The sequence below is a fragment of the Lycorma delicatula genome, chromosome 3 (genome assembly GCF_047948215.1).
Source record: "Lycorma delicatula isolate Av1 chromosome 3, ASM4794821v1, whole genome shotgun sequence".
Classification (NCBI taxonomy): domain Eukaryota; kingdom Metazoa; phylum Arthropoda; class Insecta; order Hemiptera; family Fulgoridae; genus Lycorma; species Lycorma delicatula.
The window spans coordinates 136,288,574-136,315,481 of NC_134457.1; the positions used below are offsets into that span (position 1 = coordinate 136,288,574).

Consider the following 26,908-nt stretch of genomic DNA (forward strand, 5'->3'; position numbering starts at 1 on the left):
AAACTTCCTTCAATTTTCCAAATTTAACAGTGGATTATGCTCACAAAGGCTGAGTTCCAAATGCTTGAAAAAAGAATCTAACAATGAGCTGTCACTATTTCAATGCACAGTTAATAAGTTATGAAATCAGTAATAACAATAATTTTGAATGAAATTTTATACATGTAAAAGTAATATGATTTAATAATTATTGTGATATAAATTATAAAAAAGATAAAAAAAAGAGCTTAAGACATGAATAGAAAGGTTAAATAAAACTATAAATAAATAAATTAATTAATACAGCTTAACACTTCCTTCATTTATTTATTTATTTAAGATTCAAAACAACTAATGTTAGCAGCAAACAATTATCTTACATTATTTCATATGTGAGAATAGATAATAATAATAATAATAACAATAATAATATTATTATTATTATTAATGATGTACAAAGGATGAATCAAAAAAATAAATGAACAATATTAGGTTCCAATGCTATAAAAATCACCATAAATCAATGAAGACAGAAAACAAAATTGAGTTTCCTGCACTATTCCTCTGCCATGTACAACATCAAAACTAAATTCTGAATTTAAAAATATTAAAAACACTATCTTTATTTGATCTAAAATAAAAAATAACACATATGAATATTGATAGGGCATTGTCTTTAAGATTACATGAAAAGCGACAGATTAACAGAAAGAAAAATAGTATTAGCAATAAATTCATGAAATACTCCACAGCAGTAACATAAAATAGTTTAAGGAAGAATAGTATACTTCAAATTTTCATGCACATTCTAAGTTTTTTACAAATATAATAGAAAACATAAATATAAAAGGCTAATTCATACTTAAATATTAAAACCCATATTTAAAAATATTATGAATTTGAAATCAGTATAAGTTCTTTCTGTTGTTGAAAGAAAACACAACATTTTTTGTTATATGGGTAGAAAAATTCAATAAAAAATTTTAAATTAAAATAATCCTAATAGTTTACACTTTCATTTACAAATCATTAATATGGTGAAAATCAAATTATTACTCTCTCAGAATGGATTTTATTTTGGTTTTATTTTTAATGACATTTAAATTTTCACTAAAAAGAATCTGATCTAAGAGAAAAATATATTTATTTTAAAAATAAATAAACCTAATACTATTAAATAATGTAATACAAGTTTTTGTTATTAATTAACACAGTATACAACTACACTAATTAAGTTTAAAAAAAGGAAGTTAATTTGATTAATTTGGTCCATTAACAAAATAAAATCACTAAATAAATAATTCCATGATCGATGCTAGGAAAAATGTTCTATTTTGCATAAAACAAAAAGTATTCAACTATAGTAAAAAATTAGAGCCATATTTTACTGAAGGCAAAGATCTGATCTGAAGTGTAACATTTCATACAAATAAGTAATTTAAATTTTACAAAGCAGAAGTTAAAACTGTGTTAATTTAGCTATTAAATTTGATTATCATAAAAAGTTAAAACAAAACATTTTTCTATAGACTTTATAAAAAGGTTTAACACTGGTTGAATATGTTTATAACCAAAATACAAATAAATTAAATTGTACAGGGACATAGGTACAATGCCCTTTAATAGGCACAGTTAAAGAAATTTTTTTGGTTTTCAACTCTTTCCATAATAACAGTTTGTTATTAAATTAATAAGGAAATATTAAATCTTATCTAGGAAGAGCTCCAACACTGGTCAAATTATCCTTGATTGTACAATACTTTAGTAGTTTTTTACCATGAAAATATAATATAAGAAAAAATACAAGGGACAAATAGATTGAAAAGAAGTTGTAATATCCTGAAATTTATTCATTTCCATTTTTAAACTTCTAAAGAGAAGTTTAAAGAGTAACAATAATACTATTTAAAAAACTTCTGTGAAATATAGTTATGCTGAAAATTTAACAGAATGCCTGACATAAATATTGGTTCACAGACAGAAAATTTCATAAGATTACTTCACAATAAAAAATAGAAATAATTATAACATTCGGAAGATAAAATTATGGTTTATATTATACCAATCTATGATAATTTGCATAATATCAAACCTCATAGAAGTTTTAATGACAATTTTTAATTTCTAAAACTAAAAATTTAAAAAAAGTTGATGGATTAAGTTTATTTGATAGAATGAAAACTAGAGGATTTGAAAAGTTATGTTCAGTAGTTGGATTAAGGTTACTCCAGAAATATATTATGATATACTTTAAACAATTTTTTTTTTTAATTCTTATTAAAACTGTAATGTTAATTCCTAGCAAACATTTATAATGAACAACGATATAATTTTCAGTCAGAGACAACTGCTATCCTGAATTTAGATAAGACAGTTCTTAATACAATTCTTAGAATACAGTTCTTACGTACAATTGAACCAAAAGAAAAATATAAACCTCATTAAAGAACAGAATAAATTCTACCAAAGTGGTTAGAACATTGAAGAAATAGAAATGTTTTTAGGAGATCATTGAAAAAAAAATACAGTTTGAAAGAAACTGAAATGATTAGAATAATAAAGAATGGAGTAGGTTATCATATTTTAGTTACAAGTGATGGTTATACATACCATCCAAATAAAATAAGATGTAATGGACATTTATTGGTGGGCAGGAACCAAAAAGTAGTAACACAAATATTATTTTTATCAATTTACAGGTCATTGTTTTTACCAGATAGATAAAATGGAGTGTATCAATAAACACAGAAAATTAATACAAATAAAAATTCTATGCTGTTATATATTATTGAAAAAGTAAGATCTCAGTCAAAAAGAAATTTTCTTCTGATTAGAAAAGGCTTACAACCAGAATACCTCAAGCTGAAATAAAGCATCTTTACAAGTACCAAGTTCAAAAACAGTCAAACAAAATATTGTGATGATCCTAAACAATAAAAGATAGAACAGACAAATGAAAACAAAAGTGAGTTGAAAAGTAAAATAAGTTCTACAAAATGCACACAAAACTTCAATCTAATTCTATTTTATCTCCAGTTGTAATTTTTATTACAAAACTTTTTACAGGAAGACATAACAAGATGCTAAAGACAATAAAAATTTTTTGTTTAATCAATTTCAAAGCAGGCTGTCATTCAAATTATTATTATGTATGAAAGAAGAACGTAATATATGAAAAAATGGTAAGCCTGAGCAATATTCTAACAGTTTTGCAATAATTTGGAAATGAAAACTAACAAGAAAAATATTTCACTTGTGAATTACTAGCATATTTGACTTAATTTTAATGGTGTATGGCTATGTAGATCAATTAATGTATATTTACAACAGAATTTATTTTTTCTTGTTTTTTTCGGTAAAAAAAAAAGTTTAAGTAATTTTGACCAGAACCTTACTGACTTAACAGCAAAAATTTTACAACTTAATATAAAGGTGTAGAAAAGTAATTGCTTAAATAGTGCGATTAAGCTCATTTGTAAAGTAAAAATGTTTGGACACTCAGGTGAGATTGCATTCAATGCAGGTGAGTGGCTAGAGATGCTTCAAAGGCTGACAACCAACACCACATCCCCCCAGTCATATTTCCACTACATGCTGGGACATTGAATATGTGCATTAAATTTAATAAAATTTATAATGATTTTAACAATGAGTTGACAGCCACAGCAAACATGAAAGTGACCATGATCACAGCAGTCAGAAATGAAGCAGTCATTCACTGGTAACTGCAGAACAAAAAACTGTTACTTTAAACATTACCTAGACATTCATACTATTTAAGCAACTACATTCCTATATATTTGTGCTAAGAAAGTATAACACTTGTCCAATCTCCTTGAGGTAAAAACCAATCAATTCATCAAAGTGCATGGAGATGTCATGAATAACAAAATGTCCTTAAGCAGAATCAGCTATTTGTGTAGGAAGAACACATGTTCATGATGAAACATCTAGATTGTGTAATATGATGTATCCATACAAAGAGATAAATTAAAAAAATTGATACACATATTTTTGAAAACAGATGAGTCACTACTGATGAGCTTTATAAGGATATTCAGAATGTTTCCCAAAACATACAGAGTTTTTGGGCAGTAAAAAGGTGGAAATATGAAGAAGTTATAAGAAAGATATGTATCAATTGAATAGCATATTATAACAAAATTCTTTCCAGTGCCCTGACATGTCTTGAACTCAATGAGGATTATATAGAAAAATAATCTTTTATCTCTAGTTTAAATAATTATGTGAATAAATAATGTTTACTTTAATTATAAGGAAATCATTTTAATTTTACTCTTAAGCAGAAGTATCTATAAGAGATCACCCTTGTAATCAAAAGCAAAAAAGCTAGTAATTAAAGCTAAAATTTAATTTTTATCAAGAAAAAATAAGATTTTACTTAAGAATATATAATATAAATGTAATTTTATCCGTGTCATAAGGAATTTGTGTTTAACAAATAACACAACTATTAAATAGTAATTCAATACATAAAGCTAAAATTTTTTATACTATGAAATGAAAAAATAAATACACAAGCACACTGCAATACAAGGAAGGAGTTGCTTTTTAGAGTAAGTGAATGAGTTGGTACCGTTAACTCATTGTAATAAAAATTCAACTTAAATAAGAAAAATAAACTGAATGACAGACAACAAGAAATTCATTTTTATGCTACAATTTTAGCATAAAGTATTAATTTAATTGCAAAAATAATAAATCCCTAACACAATTAAGCCTTATCATAATTTTCCTTGAGGTAAAAATGTAATAATTAATTTTAAAATTTTAAAAATTAACACACTCAACAGCTACATATTAATCAGAAATTTTAATTTTTAAACTTCTGAATAGAAAAAATTTCAACTTAAACAAAAAAAATAATAACCATATTAAATATAAGATTATTAAAAAATATATATATATATATATTAAACTACGTGCAAATTTAAATGAATTGTTAAGAAAGAAGTCAAATAGTTGTCGTTAGTTTAAATGCACTATCTGCTGAATATATGAATAATGCTAACAAACAAGCAAATGTCTATCAAAAAATGGTTTATCCATCACCATCATAACCAACAGTTGTTTTATAAAACCTAGGCAGCACTGAAGAGAAGTAATACGCCAAAAGAAGTGAATAATTTACCAAAATCTTCTTTAAAAAATATACAGCACATAAATATTCTAAAAATAGTTTAAAATAAACAAAAAATAGTTTGAAAATGCTCATATATATATATATACACAGATATATGTTATAAATTTTTAGAATAATATATTTCTGCAAGCTACAGAACCAAATGTACTGTTAAAACACAGATTAAATGTTTAATACAACTAAATTATTTACCAGTCAACAAAATTATTTTCTAAAATTTTAAATTGACAAAATAATTCTAACTATAAAAATATGTAATTTTAATTTTTTTAAAAATGAAAAAAAATTATAAGAAAACAAGATAGAAAGTGATAACGTTTTACCTAAAAATAAAATGAGAATAGTTGAAAATAAATTTCTATTTAAATAATACATACGTATAAGAAGAAATAAAAACAGTAAAGATTGAAAAAAATTTTTTTTTTGTAATAAATGCTCAGAGTAGCTAGCTCTAATGTAGCAGATTAAAATATAAATTATTATTATTATTATTGTTATTATAACATCAATAATGAAACTAACATAAACCATACATTCTGGTGTTTTTTGTAACACTTTTTCCATAAAAGCTCTCCTACAAGGCTGATTAAATATAAAGTTATTTTAGCCTTGTCTGTACTTATTTTTATAGTATCAACAACAATTTGGCATAAATTAGCGTATATGTGGAATACATGAAAAGAAAAATAAGTTTTAAAATAATTTAAGCCAGAACAAACACAGTACACAGTGAGCAAAGATATTTAAGCTAGGTGATCATTCACAAATAACATCATAGTGATAGTGGAGGAGCAGCAATACGTAATATAAAGATGTCAAGAAAACTTAGATATCCTAATGTAACAAGATGTATGTATTGTAAACCATACGTATTTATGTATTATTATTAATATTATTATATTTTATATCAATGCAATTGACCTTTAAATTTTAGAAACCAAGTCAATAATAATTACAAAAAACCTTAAAATTATCTACATGGGAAGCTTGGTATAGTTGTTGAGATTCAATCAGAATAAGAGTAATACATTTTAATTGCAATGTGTTAATTTAATATTAATCACACAATTTAATTACACGGTCCATAATATTATTTTTATTAATAATAATTATTACTTATTTTTTCTCCTGTTGAGTTGATACATTGTATGTCATCTATACAATGTATCGTTTCTCAATGGAAATTCTATTAATCAGTTGCTTTATACTATCTCCCACGCTAATATGGATATCACAGATATAAAACACATCACACACAGCTGACCTTTTACCTGAGGTAAAAAGAGCACCAGTCAGAGTTGCTTTCTTTTCATCACTAGTAAAATGATATTCACTTCACAGCAAGTCCTTGTAGTGAACAAAATGTATAAGTAGTGACTGTATGTCTGATTGTAGGGCTGAATATCAATCATTTTTTTTTTTTTTTTGGTAGGCTTGGCAAGCTCCTGTGCAACCATATATTTGGCTTAGTGGAGAAGGAAGCAGAAAACCACTTCACTCTTAACTCCACCTCATAAGCCAAATGAGGTTGCATGTTATTTTCAAGGATGGCTATGTCAATTGTTTGGGGAGTGACCTGTGACCCATCACATCAGCCTAAACAATCATTTTGGTTATGACATTTAACAAATGCTAAATTAATCTAAATTATCAATAACTTGATACAGCCAGTTGGGTATGCCATTATCATTAATTATATATTTTGGTGAATAAAATTTGTATTTTAAAAACTAGGATTTCTATTAACCATGATTTCGCTTTGATTCTTTCACTATTTAAGAAACAGAGTTGAACCTTACATAAGTAAGGTTTATAATATAAGTATAAATTATACTTCTATAATACAAGTATAATGTTAAGTACCATTAACGTCATAAAACAATACCATAGGTGAATTAAAAATATTTAACCTGAATAATAATAATAAAATTTAAAAATAATAACAGATGATCAATTTATGATGTAACTGGTTGAGGGAGAAAAATAAATTACACAATTATAAGTTACAAAGAGTACAATGATAGAAAAAAAGTATAAAAATTAACACTAGATGCAATTTATGAATGATCTCAAGCATATTAATCTGTTTATTATTAGACTTGTTTTAAGTCAAATGGCTCTTTAACATATTAATTTAAGTAAAAAACCCTTTTGCATTCTTATTATATCATATCTGGAGGCAATTAAAGAAAAAAAAAGAAGAAAAATGGAGCAAATACAAAAGCTTTGAAACAAATCACAAAGTGAGACTGTATAATACTTGTGTTTGATGAGTTCGCCTAATGTAAAAGTAAATTTAATGACTGAAGGTGAGTGAAACACAATACTTTGAACGACTTTCGCCGTTATTTTTCTACAATAAGAAAACAACAATGAATTTGAGAATAATACACTGCAACTGTGGTGCAGTAAATATAAAAACTAACATAAGTAGAAGAGTTTGTCTTAAATTGTGTAAAAAAAATTACACAAACTGGGTAGTAATAATTTTCAGTAATTAGAATATTCCAATCCTCCATAATTGTTTCAGATCCTCCACTCAACATTAAAGCAATGTTATACACAAAATCTATTTTTAATTTCATATCAATTTTACAGAAATAAAAAAAACTAAAACTTCATTTTCAAACGAAATTAAGCATAAAAAGTAAGTAATAAGGATGCAAAAGGTTAAATTAATAATTAAAATTTCATTCCAAAAAAAAAATATAGAATGCAAAACTGAAACTGTTCACGTTACTACAAATAATGTACAAAATACGACTAATACTTCTGTTTAAATCAGTACACCAGAAAAAAAAAGCAAATATATAATTATGCTTATTCAAAGTAGACCGCACTTGTCACAGAAAATTACAACTGTGTATGAAATTCATTCAAGTAAACTAATAATGCTTGTATTTTAAAATAAAATATACCTCAAAAAAGAGAGAAAAGCAGTTTAAAGTGTAATTGTACTTATTAGTTAGGCATATCTTCTGTTATCAAACTACAAATGAGAAATATGAATTTTTACAGAATTACAAACTAACTTAGATCTTTAAAAAAATCTTTATCTATATGAAAGTAACCAACATTTTTATAGAATTAACAAATTACTGAAATAGGCACTAACAAACAAAATTTACATATTTTATAGAAAGTAGGTAAAAATACAAAAGAAAAATTACAAATCAATAAATTAAAAAACTTCATTTAAAGTAGAGATAAACTTTTTGAACTAAACAAAATTAAATAAATAAATAAAAGTCATTGATTTATTTAAAAAATTTACATTCACAAGCCTGCTAAGCATAGTGATTACTAGGGGTTGAGGAAACCTGCAAATGTTGATTGATGACTTCTTATTACAGGATAAAATTTATTTTAACATTTAATTCTACTTAGCAAATATTTCATGTTAGAACAAGTCTATCACATAAAATGCTTCCTGAAAAATACAAAGTGAGAGTCCAGCAAAATAGGTACTGTCATGTGTCATGGTTGTTTCTATTTCACAAATTGTAATATTTCATCAACATTTTGATTCATTACAGTTGGTGGTGAAAATTACAAAACCATACATTTTTAATGATAAACCAAATTGAATTTATCTTTATATAATGTTTAAAAAAATATTACATCATACTGTTTTCAAATGCTTTTGCAGCTATCTATAGTAACTCATGATCAAAAAAGGAGCGTTCTTTAATGAAATTGATAAATATATGAAATTAATATATATGAAACCATATTTGAAATTAATATATTTCATGTAAAAATTCATCTTAACTTTTACACCTGATGAATGAATTAATGCTAACTCACACGTTCTGTAGCTTTCCTTACAAATATAGAAAACTGCCAGTCTTAAAAGTTCAGAAATGCAGTTTAGTATGTTTCTTTTGAAGAAGTAAAAGGAAATAAAATACACAAAAGCTACATTTACCAAATGTTTTCTCCATGTTAGGTCATTTGTTAATTTTTATCTAACAAAAAAAATAAAACAAAGTATTATTTGAATGGTAACATACGAACTGACACCATTGTTTTTACAAGGAAATCAATCATTTCCTAAGTTGCGATTCTTTTGATAACAAGCAAGTAATCATTAATATGTATAATTCTCCAAGTAATTTTTTAAATAAATCACGTGATAAACCTTTTCTAATATGAACTACTCATTTAATACACAAGTAAAATAGAAAATCTTGCTCTACCAAATACATCAACTTTAAAAAATAAATCTCATCTCATAAGAAAATTAAATGCAACTGTCTTGGCTCTTCTAAATGGTTTGATGTTGAAGGTGATGTTATGGACAAATGATTTAAAAAAGGTTGACTTATAATAAAAAATAACAACAGGATTATTACTACTTCAAGACCAGTTCTTTTTTTTTAAGAACATTACAAAATGTTTTATAAAGAAAGGAAAACACAAGCTGATGTCAACATTAACTCATTCATCCAACATAAAAATCAAAAGTAGTTAACATTAAATTTTTCAGAAGGAAAATGTCATCAGTAATCAAATTAAAAATTATTTCTTAGATGACTGAATTTTTCCACACATGAATCAGATTACATAATAGTTTCTATAGTGATTAGGAACTGACTGATTCAGCAATAAGTTCTTAAGACAGTAGAACTCTGAATTTACCACCTATGAAGAATTCACGGAAAATTACTCTAGAATTCAGACCAAAAAACTCTTCAAAATATGAATATTAGATGTAAGTGGAAAAGAAACTAAGACAATGTTGCAGAATAAACCAGAATTTAATTGTCTTGCTGATAAAAATAGTACTACTTTTGCACAAAAAAATTACAGTAAAATTTTGCTGGCATTTTACCAGTCTTCTTATTCAGTAGACCAATAGGTACACATTTTGATATACCTAAAATGCTGTATGAAATGAATTTAATGTAACTAATAAAGTTTAAAATAAGTACAAAAGTTTAATTTAAGGACAAAATATATTAAAAAAATGCTTTTCTTCTTTTAAGAGTTATATTAAATGATTTGAGTAAAAACGTTATAAAAAAATCAGATAAAGCTTCACAAGCTATAATGCACAGCAGATAAAGAACTATAAAATATAAAAATATAATTAAAACGCTAGTACGAATATACTGAGAGAGATCTGTATGGTTCAAGATAAAAACAATGAGATGATGAAAATGATGATGATGAAATAAAGAAATAAACTTTAGTAATAATATAGTTACTTAAATAAAAAGTTATAACGTACAAAATTTCTAAATTTACAAAGTCAAAGAAATAATTAAAATATTTGTAATATGGTATTAAGAATGCTATGAACATTTAAGACTCTTTTTAAATTATATTTAAATTTAAAAGAGTATAAATATTATATACATTGTTTAAGTTATATTTACATACCAGGTATCAACAAGGAGTTATTTTAAAAACTGTTATTACACTTTGGAAAGTTAATAAAAACAGAAACAAGATTACAAAATATTTCAGTCTTCATACAAATTTTTATTTTATAAATCAAGTTGATATGATTTTAGCTGGAAAAGATACTGTAATAATTAGAAAAAAAATTATGGAAACCAGAAGTTTTATTTATCTTAAAAGAGATCTGAAATTGTATATCACTGTTGTTTGTTAATGTTATCAAAAGTAAAGTTAGTATAGGTGATGACTGTTACTTATAGAAAAATGAATTAACCTATAAGCATCAGACCAAGGAACCAAAACATATTATGACCTGGTAACCATCTTTTGAAGAAGCCTTTATCTTAATGTAAAATTTTGTAATTTTGGTTTCCATTTAGTTTAAAAAATTAAAACAAAATTAAATAGATTTATAAAAGTATAAGAATGTGTTTATCTAGAGGGATTTTGCAGAACTATTCACAGAGTTCCTTTATTTGATGTTGTAAGTTTTCATACATAAAGAAACTCCTTTAGTGTGCAGTTAAATAATTAATATCACTTGACCTCTGCTGTGCTTGTTCTTTTAGTGCATTATTTTTATCAAATTTAGTTTGATAATTCCTTATTGTTTAAATGTATTGAGTGCTTTGTGTAATATAAATGTTGTAGTTACTTATTTGCATATATACTTAATTTGGTTTTTAAAAGTTGAGATTATTAGCATTATTACCATTACAATATATTATATTATATTATTATTAGCAATTATTATAATATATTATTATTAGCATTACAATTTGTTGTATACAACACTTACGTAAGCATTCATATACCACAAAGAATTTCAGAAAAGATAATAAATATATGTTTTGATATATAAAAATAATATAAAAGTACTGAATCACTTCATTGGGAATTTAAAATTGTTCTAAAAATAAGGACTTCAAAAAAAGATTTTTAAAAAATTAAACATGGAACTTAATTCATATAGATATAATATCTATGATATGTCTAAGATAATGTTGCAGTGTGACTTAACAAACAAAAAAGAAAATTAATAATATCCTAACAGCTTAGAGATTACAAAATAAAAAATTGAATTTGTAACAGAAGACTGTGAGACTTTTAATTTAAAGTAAGAAAAGAATAATTTTATAAAAAGTTGTACAAACATTTTTTTTTAAGTACTAAAACTTAAAAAACGTTTGAAAAATTTTAATATTCTTTACCTGGTATGTAAATATATATATATTTTTTTAATTAAATAAAATCAAACATTAACATCAGATTGATGAAATAAGGTAAGAAAAATATATTAATTGTTAAAATAAGAAAAGATTAAAATTTTGCCTAGTAAATAATAATAAATTTTTAAATCTATATTTTTTTCTTAAACAAGGAAGAAGAATGCGGAGGAAAGAATAAAAGGATTAAGTTAGAGAAGGAAGAAAGAGTTCAAATTTTTAAGATAAAAAGTATATCTAACAAAAATAAGACAGCTAAAAAATTTCAGTGATTATTATTAAAAAAGCTACACTGAAACTGACAGCTTAATTGTTTAGCAATACATTTTTGTGAAGAGTTCTACTACAAACCTTTTTTATTCCCTAATTTATTGAGTTAGTTCATTCTGAATTACTAATCCATAACAAACCTATTATATTAATAGAGTGTTTTCAAATTCATAAAAATATGACATACTACCTTCTGTTAAAATCCCACAAATATTAAAACAAAATATTTATACTTACCATGGTATTGCTACAGTTCAATATTTTATAGATCTATAGCATTTTATGGTTTATAAATCAGCCACACAAAATTACAGTGAAGCATAAATTTAACCATTCAAAAATCTGTGAATTAGCTAAGACATAGTTTGTCTATTCTAAAAATAGTGATTAGAAATAGTGAATAGAGAGCAAGACATTTTCAAATTGTTCAAGTTGCTTCTTGTCTAGCACCAGTTATTGGGACACTAAATAAAAGGGATTAATTGTATCTGAAAACACTTTTTTATGAAAAGAGAAATAATGTAAAGGTAAGTGTGTAAATCACGATGTAAATATTTCAATACCTCTTTTCATTGCTTCAGAAAAATAAATACAAGCACTAAAATAAACAAAAATAATCTAGTTGTTCAGTATTAAATTTCATAACTTCTTCAGTAACCACACTTTTAGCTAAGTTTTTTTTAACTATAAGCTCTAAATTTTTTAATATTTGCAGAATTGTATCCAAATAAAGTGCCCGTCATTACTTACTTACAGTAGCCCTACTCACCTAACAATGATATTATCAGGTTTTATATTTTATGATCAGTGTGATAAAAATTTTTATTTTAAATTCTTCACAGACTGTTTAACAATATTCTGCATTGTAAAATATTGTTTGATTGGAACTGAAAGCACAAGTACTTGTAAAAGTTTTAACTCTAGTAATTAACTATTTGATTTCATGGTGTTAAGCTGCGATTCTGATATTAATATTGAACAGTAGATGGCAGCAGTATAATTTATTCAAATCTACGTTTGTATTATTCTAAATAAGTAATAATTTTGTGTGGTAGAGTGTGACCATTAAATGGTGAAACAACACTACAAACATAGTAGTTGTTACTTGTGTAATAACTACAACTCAATCTGTTGATTTAATTCTTCAACAAATTTAAAATTGATAACTTATAAGGACTGTCAACTAAGTAACAATATTTCTACTAAAAAACAAAGTATTTTATCTAATGTAGCTGAAATTAATATAATTACAAGTCAGGAAATAGTATAACTGAAATTTTTTAGCTGTAATTTTGTATTTGTAGAATATCACTAAGACTAATTAACTAGTTACTTCATTAATAATTTATATAAAAAACAAATATGCACTTAATTCATAAACAGTTACATAATCAAAAAATATTAATAGAATGATATTTAAATTATTTTTTATATTAGAAAATAAGCTACCTTAAAAGTGATTGGATTGTTAGAAAATTGTAATTGTTACTAGTAAAAAATTAAAAATTAGAAAACCAAAAATAAAAATATTTACACATTGTAACATGTAAAAGTTATGCAGACAGTTACATATTTATGCAACAATTTATATTAACTATCTTCCCAAATTTTCATAAAATTTTAAAGTCCTTTTTTAGTAACTAAAAAAATAATCAATGAAATCATATTCTATTACTGAAAAAGAACTATGCAAAGCTTTATCAATTTTAATTCATGTTAGAAATAAAATAAACTAAGGTAACAAAGAATTTAGCGCTCATAAATTTAACCAATGTAATTAACTAGTCGAAAAAATTAATCAAACTAATATAAGCAAAAAATTTAATGAACAAGAGCCAGGTTAATTAAATCTTCATAAAAGGGTATACTTCATGAAATACACTTCACCAATGTGTTCATTTCATGTAAAATAATCCAATAACAGAAGAATCATTTTAATAATCAACTGTACATTATTAAATGTCATTTAAACATTTACTGGAAACAGAGTTCATAATATCTGTAGTAAAAAATATTCTAATTTTAAAATTATATCCAAATTCACTTTCAGAAATATTGATAATAAAGATTATTATTCACAACAGAATTCCATAGCATTAAATGATAATAGTAAAACGTAATAATTAACAATTTTTTTTATATATTTCAAACAAATTTATATATTAAATATATTTCAAACAATGTTACTTCATCTACTAAACTGACAGACTTAACAGATGCCTGATACAGTCACAGAAAAGTGTCAACCTGCCAAAAATAACGCCCAATCCAAAGCACCAACCGTAACTTTCTTCTAGATCTGGAAGTGATTCCAGATCAACTCAATGTATGACAACACAATCTGAGAAATGTAAATTTAATCCACAATGACATTCTAATAAACATCACAACCTTAGTCTTATGGATGTTTAATGGCATATCATTAACAACTGCCCATCTACAAACATAATCAACATCGGACTGCAGAAGTAAAAAGTCATTGTACTCTTTAATACTTCCATACAACTCTAAATCACTGGCAAAGAGTAGATATTCAAATTGAACACTGCCTGGCATCAATATACAATGAACATGAGTTATGTAGTTGACATGGATAACTTTCTTTAAGACTTTGGCAACAGAAAACAAAATTGAAACAGGTCTGTAATTATTGATATACTACAAATTATCCTTCCATGCAACAATAGGAGTACTCAAGATTCCAACACCCTTAAAGACATACAATGGAATGCCATCATATTCAGCTGCACATTTCACTTTCAGCAAAGCTATTCGCACAAACACATCATCCTCAGTAATGGTAGTGATTCCAACAACATCAGTGGACATATCTACAACACCTGTACTACTCCTTCCATCCAATAAGTAAATACACAGACTGAAAAAATCTACCAAACTCCTCATGCAGCGTCTTAGCATCAGTGACAACTACAACCTTCATCTTAATTGGAAGCACAGCAGATGACTCTTTCATAAAGAACTTATTGTATTTGAAAAGGTTATCTGGCTTATTCCACAACTCCTGCTCAACATAGCTAGCTCTAATGAAGAAATCTCTCTAAAGGAGATCCTCGAGTTTTCTTCTGAGCAGGCAAAAATATGTCATGGTAAACAGCAATCTCTGTCCTTTTGAATTTCATGAATAAATTTTTATTCATAAATAAATTTATGAATCAGTTGGTGGATCTTCTGATGCAACTGGACTGTGTTTGTTTCTTTATACCTCCAAATAAACTAGATCTGATATATTGCTCATTATTCCAAAACTAATATGGTCCATCATTCTACGTCTTATGGGTTTTGTCTCTTGTTAATAGATTAAATCTGACAATTGATATATTTAACGACAGTTTATCCCACGTTGTAAAGTTATATCAACAGTCGCTCACTAGCCATAGCAAATGAATAATTAAAACCAATATGTATTCTTAGTTTTATAACTAGTTTAGTTTAGTTTTCTATAGTTTAGTTAGTATAATTAACTGTAATTTAATTAAGCTGAAAATCTGTATTCTTAGTTTTATAACTAGTTTAGTTAATATAGTTGTAATTAATTTAAACTGAAAAATTTATTGAAAAAAATAAGGTTATTTTATGGAGCAATTTGTTAGCCTTTGTATTATTGTTAAATAAATAAATAAAATTGTGAACTTGTCGATAGCCACCTAATACATCAGAATAACCAAACACCAAACTCAATACAAAGAGCGTCGTGCAGATCATCCAGGAAAACAAGAAAATCATCCTCGACACTCACATCAACCTTAAAATTAGAAATAACCAAATCCAAAATTGATTTAGCAGCCACGAGAAGGTGTCAATTAAACTGAAATAAACTGTTGCTTTCTATAAACTCAATTAAAGCAATTGCCTTTCTCTTAGCATAAAAATGTGGTCTGCAGGTAAAGGACTGATCAGACCAATTAATTCCAGGATATTAATATCATCCATAAAAGGATTCTGAACCTACTAGAATGCAGTTTATCACTTAGTGCTTCTAGGTAGTCAAATCTAGCCTCCAGTTTAATATCTGGACTGAAATAGTGATTATCCAACAATAAAATGGGTCCATCCCTAAATTTTATTTCAACCCAAACATAGACACACTCATCAGAAGTTGTCAAATCCTTCTGCTGAGGCTCTGAAGCTGAGCACTGACAGCTAAGAAGGAACCTCCACCAGAAGCCTTCGCAGTCAGAACAGCACCCCTATCAGTCCTATAAACATTCCAGTTGTTCAGGAAAATAATCAGCCGATAATGAGGTATCTTCAAAAAAATGTCTGTGGCTGCTACAATATCATAACAAACACCAGCAACCAACAGAAACTCTACAACCTTAGACCTCACACCCCTAACATTTTGATAATCAATACTCATTTTGGTAATGTTCATTATGAATCAATATTAACCTCCTCCAAGGAATTACTAGTCTTACCATTAGCAGAAAATTTCTGTTCAACCTTTAGACTGCCAAAAGATGGAAGAACTAAAATACCTACATGTCATAACATGGAAAAGTGAGCCACTCATACTCATTAGCCACAACATTCACATAAAAAAAACCTGTAACCACCCCTCCCCCTCTAAATATTAAGCTTGGTACAGACAACAGATTGCAAATTGGATTTTTTACAGTCTATATCCTAAACAACATCAGCAGTAGTTGATTCTTCAAAGCATGTGGCAAAAGCAGCCTTTCTACTAGACCTCATTAGTTCAGCACTATCAACAGCAGCACCAAAATTAGCTTTCCTATTGGACTTATGGCTACATGACCACTTAGGCATTATTAACCTTTGCTTTCAAGGTCTGATCCTCCAAAATGATTCCGGGAAACCACAGTACTCCAGTTGACACCCTGCTTACCTTTCACCTGGACCTCAACATCAGAAACAACAATCTTCTCAGCCACATAACAGGATCAGCAACATGCTGGACAGCATTATCAACAGAATTATTAGGGACACTAATTGACATTGTCTTTTTCTTCTTATGCTTTTGGATTGAATTACCTTCACCAGGACTACCAGCTGCAGACACACCATCACCAAAGTCATCAACAGGAATCAGAAAATCAATGGATAGTAACTTCTTGTGTAACAAAACATTTTCCATTTTCAATTCCTGAATTGCCTCAGTAGCACTCTCTAAATGCTTCAAAATTCCTATCCAACCAATAAATCATTTCTTAAAGTTCTGAAATCAAGTCCCTACAATGACAAACAATCCTGATTTCAATCAAATCATCCCTCTCAAAATTTTTAACAATGATCTCCAACTTACCATTTTCACAAACATTAGCCACACTAGAAAAAGGTGTTGGAATCATCTCTAGTTATACGAGAGCATTTGTCACAAATAAATTTGCTTGCACTAATAATGACAAGCAGTGCATATTAGTGCAATCATATTCATCACGCTCAATGTTCAAAAAAGACAGATGGAAAAATGCTGCATACAATTTGCACGGTATTCTATTTTGCTTGCTGAAAAATGGCTTCACACACTTATGTGCATGCGCACTCTCTCCCTCTTTCACACACACACACACACACGCTTCAAAAAAACTCGCTTCACGTAATCCAGAGCCTGGTAACCCATTCATACAGCAATTCATTAACAGTAAATTTAGTAAATTTTATTTTAGTTGATTATAATAATAATAAATGAACTTGAAATTAGTACTGTTAAATCTTTCTGATCAATATTTTTAAAACAGCAGCAGGCAATATATAAAGAATTATATATTCCTTTAAAGACTGTCTGGAGGAACTTAATATATATGAGCAAACCTTCACTATTTAACCATGCAAAAATTTTATCAAAACCATATGAAACATTTTTAAAAGATTCAACATTGAAATTTTGCAAACTATTGATTGTACTAACATACTATAGTAAGTAGCCTTAGTATTTGGCATAGTCTGGTTTTATTGTACAAAATAAATTAACTATTACGATAGCAAACTTCATGATATTTAAGAGATCTACTTTTGTTGATCAATATCAGCAGAATATTTTGATTACCAAACATCAAAGCATAAATATAAGAAATCAGGACCCTGAATAAGAAACTACTGATAATCATTACTTAATTGAATAACAACTCTGGAAGCACATAAAAAAAGTTATCCAACTAAATGTAAACAAAGTTTAAAAAATTTCAAAAATAAACATTATATTTACTTTTAGCAAATAACAAAATACTGTAAACATTTCTAAGAAAAACCTGAATACTTATTATTGCTTCTTGATTAATTTAACTGTAGTAACTTACTCTCACAAACAATCCAAAATTAAAAATATGTAATCATGAATTACCTTGTTCACGAATTTCACCTGAATTTATGGTTATCATTTAGTGAAATAACAGGAAAAAAATGAGCCAAACAACAAAAATTTGATTGCTGAATTATCATTTATATGGATTATTTATTTCAACCAAACTACTTCATGAATTTTTACATCAATTCAAAGTATTTAATGTGAAAGAGTTTAACAAAAACTTAAACAATGAATAAATGATGAAAAAAGTAAAAAATAAATAAAGTATTTCAACAGTCATCAGTAAATTACTGTTCACACCAGATTAGCTACAAAAATTGAAACAAAAACATGGCTAATAAGTAAAACACTTTTTTATATGTAAATACTTCTATGAAAAATTAAATAATAAAACCATGAGCTTCTCATTTATCCTTATAGCTAAAAAATAAAAATATACTCTACCCTTCTTTAAAAGTTGAACATTACATAAAGATTCAATACCAATTTGAGTAATATAAAAGATTTGTGAACAAGCTGCTCTCCCTACATTTACTACACATATCATTAAAAGCTCTTAGAATTAAAAAGATTATCCAAATTAATCTCATGCTAAATTACTAAGTCTTATATAACTTTTAAAGAAAATTGAAAACAGTTTTAAGGATCCAAATGTCTTTTTTTGTTTACATATTATACTTATATGAAATGTTTATACGAACACTAATGAATGACATTTCAAAGGTCATTAAAGTATTAGTGTAATATAAATAAAGTATTTAATTAAAAACCAAAACATGCTAAAAGCTCTTTTATCAATATTAGCTCATTTCAACACATTAATCAAATTAATTTTATAACGTATGTTTAAACTTTGTAATGCACGTTTATTGCACAAACATAAAATGCCCAGAATTCTGTTATGAAAGTAAAAAAAAATATTACATATGAAATAACTATTTTGTATTTACACACATTTATTTTTAAAATATTTTCAAAATTAAAAGACATATTATGTATTTAAAGTGTTTTGGAAAGGGGTAGAATACAAAAAATTAATGAACACGCCAAATCAACAATTTGACTAATTGACCAAAACTTACAAAAGACAATGATTTTACCAATCAGTCCTCAAAATATTGGCTAGGTAAAAGTTAATACTACATAGTAGTATAGAAGAAAGCTTTAAGAATATCCTAAAATTAACTTAATTTGTCTAATTTTCTATTTTTTTAAAAATAAATTAATAAATAAAATGAACAAAACTCACCAATCCTACTAGAAGAAAAAATACAAGGAATGTCCTTCCAAGGACTGTTTGACAATAAACATCACCATAGCCTACCGTTGACATGGTGACAATTAAAAAATAAACGCATGTCCAGTACGATAACTGTTGAGGATTGGAAAACTCCATAGGGTCACCAGAATTTTCCAACTGAAATCATAAGAAAACTAAAAAAATCTGGAAATTAAAAAGCTAAAGGGGTTTCATGAATTATCAATATTAACACCATTTTTTTCTAATTTTTATTATATAAATCTCCATCCTTTTTTTCTTTAACATCTATAAATAATAAGAACAAGTCACACAACTCCCAGAAGTAATTACTAACAGAAAAAAAACATATATGCATCAGCATTACATTTCAATATTAAAAATTATAAAAATGTTGCACAAAGGTTTAATGTACCATTTAAAAACACATGTTCATATATCTCATTTAACCTTTTCGCTAACACCCAAATAAATCATCCTACTATTTTTAAAATGAAAGTAGCATTTTTAGACTATAAAAAACGCCAAACCTAACTAGGATTAAACCCAGAACTTTCTGGATGAGAAACAGAGATTATTCCGCTACAGAGATTAGCAGATATACATTAAAACTGAATAATATGATTAACAGCTATTAAATTTGTACAATTTGAATAATATGTTTAAAATGTTATGCACAATATGAAAAAAAAAAGTTTTATATGCGTGTCTACACTATCGATTTGAAGCGATTGATGAAATGAACTAACCCAAAAAGCTTAATTAATGGCTAGTTTCTTTTTCCTAAAAACATATAATTATTAAAAATTATGTATAATACAGGTGATAGTATGTTAAAAAAATGAATGTATTTCCATATTTTCTCTTAACAAACACGGCATAGTCCAAGGGCAAGCAAAATTTGTAAAGTCAAAAAACTCAGTATATCCCTTTGTAACTGATCTGAAAACATTTATTATATTTTTTTTTACTAAATGTTTAGAATGTAGCAAAGTTACCGAGGCAATTCTGAATCTACCAACAAACCACATAAATATTGGTATTCCACAATCCCAGATACTTTCCACTAATTGAATGGGATCTAACCAAAACCCAAAGAATAATTCGGGGTAGAAGATAAGAAAAATAAAAAAAATTGAGTAGACAGTGAGAAAAAAACAATCCATGAGAATTCAAACAATTCTGAGAAGACTGAGCATTTTACCCTGAGAGGGGACAGCCCATTTTAATGAACAATAATTTTAAACGGACTAGCTCAAACATATCCTATAAAAAAATTATTTTCTTCCATTTACTAGAATACCATTTAATAAAATAAGCTATGGTTTCCCAAAAGAAAACTGTCATCCATCCTCAAAACTGAGAGGCACATTTGGAGTACCCAACTAAACTACAAACTGCTCAACTAGACCCTCACTCTGCACTGAGAATCGCATCATTATTCTCTAGTAATGATGGTATATAGCACTATTTTAGTTCAGAAACACAACCTCCACATACAACTAAACAATTAACATTTCATAAAATATACTGTAAACTCAGAATCAAAAGTAAACAAAATCAAAACTCACATTTTATAAAATACTCAATCATGTAATGTATTTTATAAGTCACTTTGTGTTGTTTTTTTTTAATAAAGAAAGTAAGTAGAATTTTATGAATGAAGTAAACAAGAAACAATAAGTATTGTTCTGAAGAAGATTGAACAAACTTTGGTTCAATTTTGATAATATACAATATCACACAAATCTTTGTGAATAATGATAAAAAAAAAAAAATGAATTGCCTGTTCTTTTAACATATTTACCTCAAGAAAACAGAAGGAAAATTGAACCAACCAATATTGATGCAAGCTGTTAACAATTTTTACTATCCAGCTATTGCTGTTGCAGCTGCAGATAAAAAATATAATTACCAGTCAAAATTTTGAGTATCAGGGTTTTTCACAAATGTCAACGTTTAAAGTAGCCCCCTTAATTGAAAAACTACAAAAAAGCTATAGAAATCTCCAGATGTATAAAAATTTACACATAAGAGGGATCCTAAAAATACTCAAAGTTTGTAATTAAATAATATCTAAAAAAATAAATAAAAGACACACTCACTAATCTAATGTGTAGTGCAGTGTATTAAATTTGTAGGCGGAGCAGGCAATTTATGCTCCACATGTGTGGGCGGTTGGAGGTGGAATGAGCCAGTCATATTAGCCAGTACAACAGAAGACAGTCGAGTAGCAACAACGGTTGAGGTTCGCTTATCATTTGTTGAATACAAGGCTGTACTGAAGTGGTACTAGAAGTATGAGAACATTCATGAGGTACAATGGCAGTGGCCGAGTTTGGAACACCACCACCAACACGTCGAACAATTGTCAGCATTCATGACAAATTAGAAGCCAACAGAACTGTTAAAGATGTCCACATGGAAAGATCCAGCCAACCATGAACAGCTACAAGTCTGTCGTCCAGTGCTGTGGTATTGCAACATTTTACCCGATTACCACAAAAATCAGTGAATCAGGGACCGCATGTAAGTGGGATGAGCCGATCAAATGTAAGACGCATTCTGAAGAGTGCAAAGTGAAAAGTGTACATTCCAAGGCTGCTGCATGCGATGAATGAGAACAATCCAGGTCGAAGGATGGAGTACTGTGATTGTTTTCAGCACATGCTTGGTGGGGATGAGGAATTTGCAGGGAAGTTTGTGTGGCCTGATGAGGTACAATTCAAACTTAATAGTACTGTGAATCGCCATAATTGTGTTTGCTGAGCTCCTGAAAATCCACACGTTCATATAGACAGGGCAGTGAATCTACCAGGGGTTGGTGTGTGGTGTGGTCTATCAACAAGTGGTTTGATTGGTCCCTTCTTCTTCGAGGGTACTGTAACTGATAAACATTTTTACATGCCCCGTCTCAATACAATCGAGATGTCAGGTTGTACCTCGATAAAACTCCACCTTGTTGATAAGTGGGTCAAAGAGGTGCTGTTGAGTATCCATCTCAGTCTCCTGATTTGATACCTGTGGACTTCTACCTCTGGGGAACCATCAAGAATGACATGTATCGATAAAAACAAGCAACAATCGACGAGCTATGTGAAAAATTATAGTCATGTGCGGCCATTACACCAGATACACTAACAGCTGAAGTTCAGTGACATTGGAATTGTATAGAAGCTGCTGGTGGTCATTTCAAGCACATACCATAACCCTCTCTCAGTGCCTAAATTGCCACGTCAAGTCAACTTTGTCACAAGATATGAACTAGCAAACAGTGAGTACATTTTTTTGGACCCCTCTCTATACATTAGCCTGAATTTTGATTAATATCTCCAGGCTGGCTCAAAATAAATTCTTTGAAAACGTCTAAAAAAAAGCCTGTATAAGGGATTGATGGCATTAAATTTCAGCCTAAATCAAAAAAGTAGTTTTGGTAATTTCTAATTTTTGTAGAAAATTTAGCTTTAGTATGATAAAATTCATTGACCAAAAATAATCAAAATATGGCACAAATATCTCAGATATGGCTTGATTTCCATTTCCATTAGACAATGGGACATCTAATAACATTTGTTTTTTTTCTAGTAAAGTATCATTTTTTAGTCTTGTTGAATGATATTACAATGAATATGACTGATTAATAAACAATTAATTCAAAAAATAAACACTTAAGCCCCAAAAACTAAGCAGTACATATTAGTTAAGTGAAAAGAAATATTTTTGCGAAAAATGGAAAAAGGAAATAGGGAAGAAGAGAAGAAGAGGAAAAGGGAAGATGCAAAAAAAAGGAAAGATGAGAAGAAGGAAAAAGGGAAAGTTTAAATTTTGTGAAGTTCTGTAATGTTCAGTTTTATAATGTTTTATCAAACTTTCATTTGTGTTCATTTAATCTATATATATATATACACTCAAATCTAGCAATGGCGAAGCATTGCCGGATCAGCTAGTTTCTAATATAAATTAAAATTTCTAATATAATATAAACTATAATTTCTAACATAAACTTTATGCTTTATCTACAGAATGGGCAGGAAGTCCCTTTACAATGTAATAAATCCAGCTTAATCAAGCTCTACTACTGCCAATTCTCACCACTAATATCATTCACTATTGCTGAAAAATATGATAAGGATAAGTCGAGGTGGGGATTGTCCAGTGTGTTCATTCGTGATGGGATGACCTTAGTCTTAGTCGAGTGTGGAATGATGGTGAATATGAGTGCGTTCACTGTCAAAGAGCATTTTTTAGCTTGTATGTGGGTCCACAAATGTCCGTACAGTGGCAAAACACTGGAGAACATATGAATGACTTCTTTGTGCATTTGGGAAATGGTCACAATCATGGCAAACATTATGACATGAAAAGAAGGCTTTTGCTATGAGAAGGGTTCTTGATGCGCCACATAGTGGGGGGCTGAGCACTCGAGCTGAGACATGTGCTGCTGTGAAGGCATCGATTCAAGGTTTGGGCGTAGATGACATCAACACCCAAACCTTCTGCAGAGTTACTCATTCCAAGATCAACAATGCGAGACTATACATGGAAGATTTGATAGTTAGATGTTTTTGTCCAGCCACAGTTAATGAGTTGAGTGAAATGAATGACCTTGATTGGCATATTTATGCATGTCAGTTATTACTTGAACACTTTCCAAGAGCAAATGATAAAAAGAAAGTCACTTTCTCAAATGAATGTGTAATTTATCAAAGCTCTCGTAACCTAAATGTTTTTCTGGGAGAAAGACATCTTTTTTGAAGAAATCGAAGACCATCCACCTCATTTATGATTTGGGCTGAGATGGCAGCTGAACATCTCCTTAGACTTTATTTTTTAGATGACGCGATTAATCAACACAGTTATCTGAGAATGATCTACGAGTGGTTGCTTCTAGAATTAATAGCAAGTGAGATCTCTCCCATTATTACGTTTCAGCAAGACAATGTTCCAGTGCATTTTGCTTTGAATATCCACAGACGCCTCAATGAAATTTTAACGAATCGCTGCATCCAAGGTGGGTCAAAGATTTACCAGCTCCATTGTCTTGGCCAGCAGAAAGCCCTGACCTCACCACTCCTGACAATGCAGTCTGGGGTTTTGTAAAAGAAGAGATTCAAAAACAAAGATTTGTCAACAACGAGCAGCTCCAAGATGCTGTTTGGTCAGCATTTGAAATAATCACCCCTGATATGCTGTTATGGATGAACAACCAGATATGGAGGCGCATACAGCTGTGCTTTGAACATGGTGGAAACCACACAGATGTTTTACATCCATAGAAGTAAGCTGCACCTACCCTCATAATTCCATAACTAGGATAAAGGGACTTCCTGCCCACTCTGTATGTGTTTTTCAAGTTGTGGCTGTTATTTGAAATGTTACATGAGGTAGCTGTAAAGCAAGGGGGTCAGGTCAAATCAGATTCAAATTTTTTTATTGAACTTTTTAATTTTTTTTACAGTAGCGAGTCAAATCTGTTTCCTGTACCTATTCAGCCAAACCAATGAAAACACTATTTTCACTGCTATTAATCACAATAATAATAACTATACCCATTAATAACTTTAATCACAATAATAATTACACTCATTAATATCTTAAATTTAATAATATTCACGATTTTGATTTTCATTTATTTTATGTAATAAAATACTAACTTCATGGCACTAAATGTTGATTGAATTTTTCATTTGTAAAATCCAAATATTTGCAATTTTCATTTAAAATGATACAAATTTCAATCAACAACTTTATTATACTGTATTATTTCCACTTAAAGATTTTGTTGAAAATAAAGTTAAAAGTTTGGTGGGAAAGTTTTGCAATCCTTTGCTATTTAAAATTTTAAAAGTATTATCATGATTACCAGGTTTAAAAAATATTTTTATAAAAATAATACTTCTTGGAATGTAAGTTATACATCAAACTATGAAAATATTTATAGAAAAAAATGGTGTTCTTTACTTTCCACTGATATAACTTATTTTGTGTGAATAATAACTTCACAGAGAATGAGTTAAAAAACCATTTAACTAACAAAACATTTAGGAGCCAAGGATTAATTATAACTCATTTATTCAGTTTTTTCATAAAGACTGATGGAATCCTTTTTGAGAAACAAGTCAAAAACAACTATTTTAACAAGCCACAAATAATATTTGCTGATTCAGTTCACAAATGTTTAAAAAATAGTTTTTGGAAAATCAAAATATTACATTCTTTGGAAGTGGAAGGCTCCAATCTGAACAAAAAGGTATTTATATAATTAAAAAATGGTCATAAAAAGAAGGCCTAACTAAATATTAAAAAATTGTAGATTGTAATATAACTGATAAAGTACCTACTTAAACATATTAGAATTGAATACAGATTTTAATACAATAAATGTTAAACAATGAGCATTACTTAACAATTTAAGTGTATAATTAATAACGCAATACTTATTAAAAACACAAAAGTAATGCAAAATAAGAATATCATACCAAATGGATTATGCCAGCTGCTGTTAACCAAACACTGATAAAGATTGAAACAAGCTGAGCAAGGCGGATTGAGCTAGAGGTCTTGAGAATATTGAGGTACTGCAAGATGTCTGGTACAGTCATCAAACGCAACGCACGAAGAAATCTCAAACCTACACAAAAGTAATATAACAATTTCAGAAAATATAATTTTACAATGGTTGTAGATGTTCCTCTAATTAAGATGTTAAAGTTTACAAGGATTATTCCAAAACACAATTTAACTCGCTGATAAAAAAATAAATAAAACAAAACAAAAAATAATTTTATTTCATTCATAAGTTAACAGTAAAAAACATTAATCTTCTAAACAGTCACCAGCCAAATTCAGGCATTTATCGTACTGCATCGCCAGCTTTTGTAGCTTCTTTTTAAAGAATTCGCTCACTACTCCATTAAGCCGGTTATTAAACTCATACACAAGCTCCTCCTTGTGTTAAAGCATGAGCTAGCAACACCTTTATCTTGATGAAGAGACAAGCCTAGTAGTCGTTCATTACAAGTCAAGGCAGTAGGAGAATAGCAAAAACTTTCCCATTAGAAATACTCAAATTTTGTATAATCTGCAGCACAGATTCTAGACTTTTTCCAGCAGAAAAATAACACTCTATTCGTACACATCATAATTTGTTTTGAACTGACTTCAAAAAACCTCTTAAACATTTTGCAATAAACTCTTTCCACTTATAAAAATTTATTTCAATTAACAGATGCAGCAATGACAGTTCCATGTTTCATCGACAGTTATTTAACCAACACTGAAAGAACAGATTTCAGTTGAGTTATAAGATTATAGATTGC

General features: G+C 28.1%; 1 protein-coding gene across 1 annotated transcript in view; it reads right to left on the reverse strand.

The window, feature by feature from the left end:
• slo (calcium-activated potassium channel slo) overlaps nucleotides 1-26,908 on the reverse strand; it is a 537,563-nt gene that overhangs the window by 296,352 nt on the left and 214,303 nt on the right. The window contains exons 5-6 of the mRNA XM_075360629.1: nucleotides 26,069-26,220; nucleotides 19,581-19,748 (exon numbers count right to left, since the gene is read on the reverse strand). Coding sequence (XP_075216744.1) covers nucleotides 19,581-19,748; nucleotides 26,069-26,220 — 320 coding nt within the window. The remainder of the gene's footprint in view (nucleotides 1-19,580; nucleotides 19,749-26,068; nucleotides 26,221-26,908) is intronic.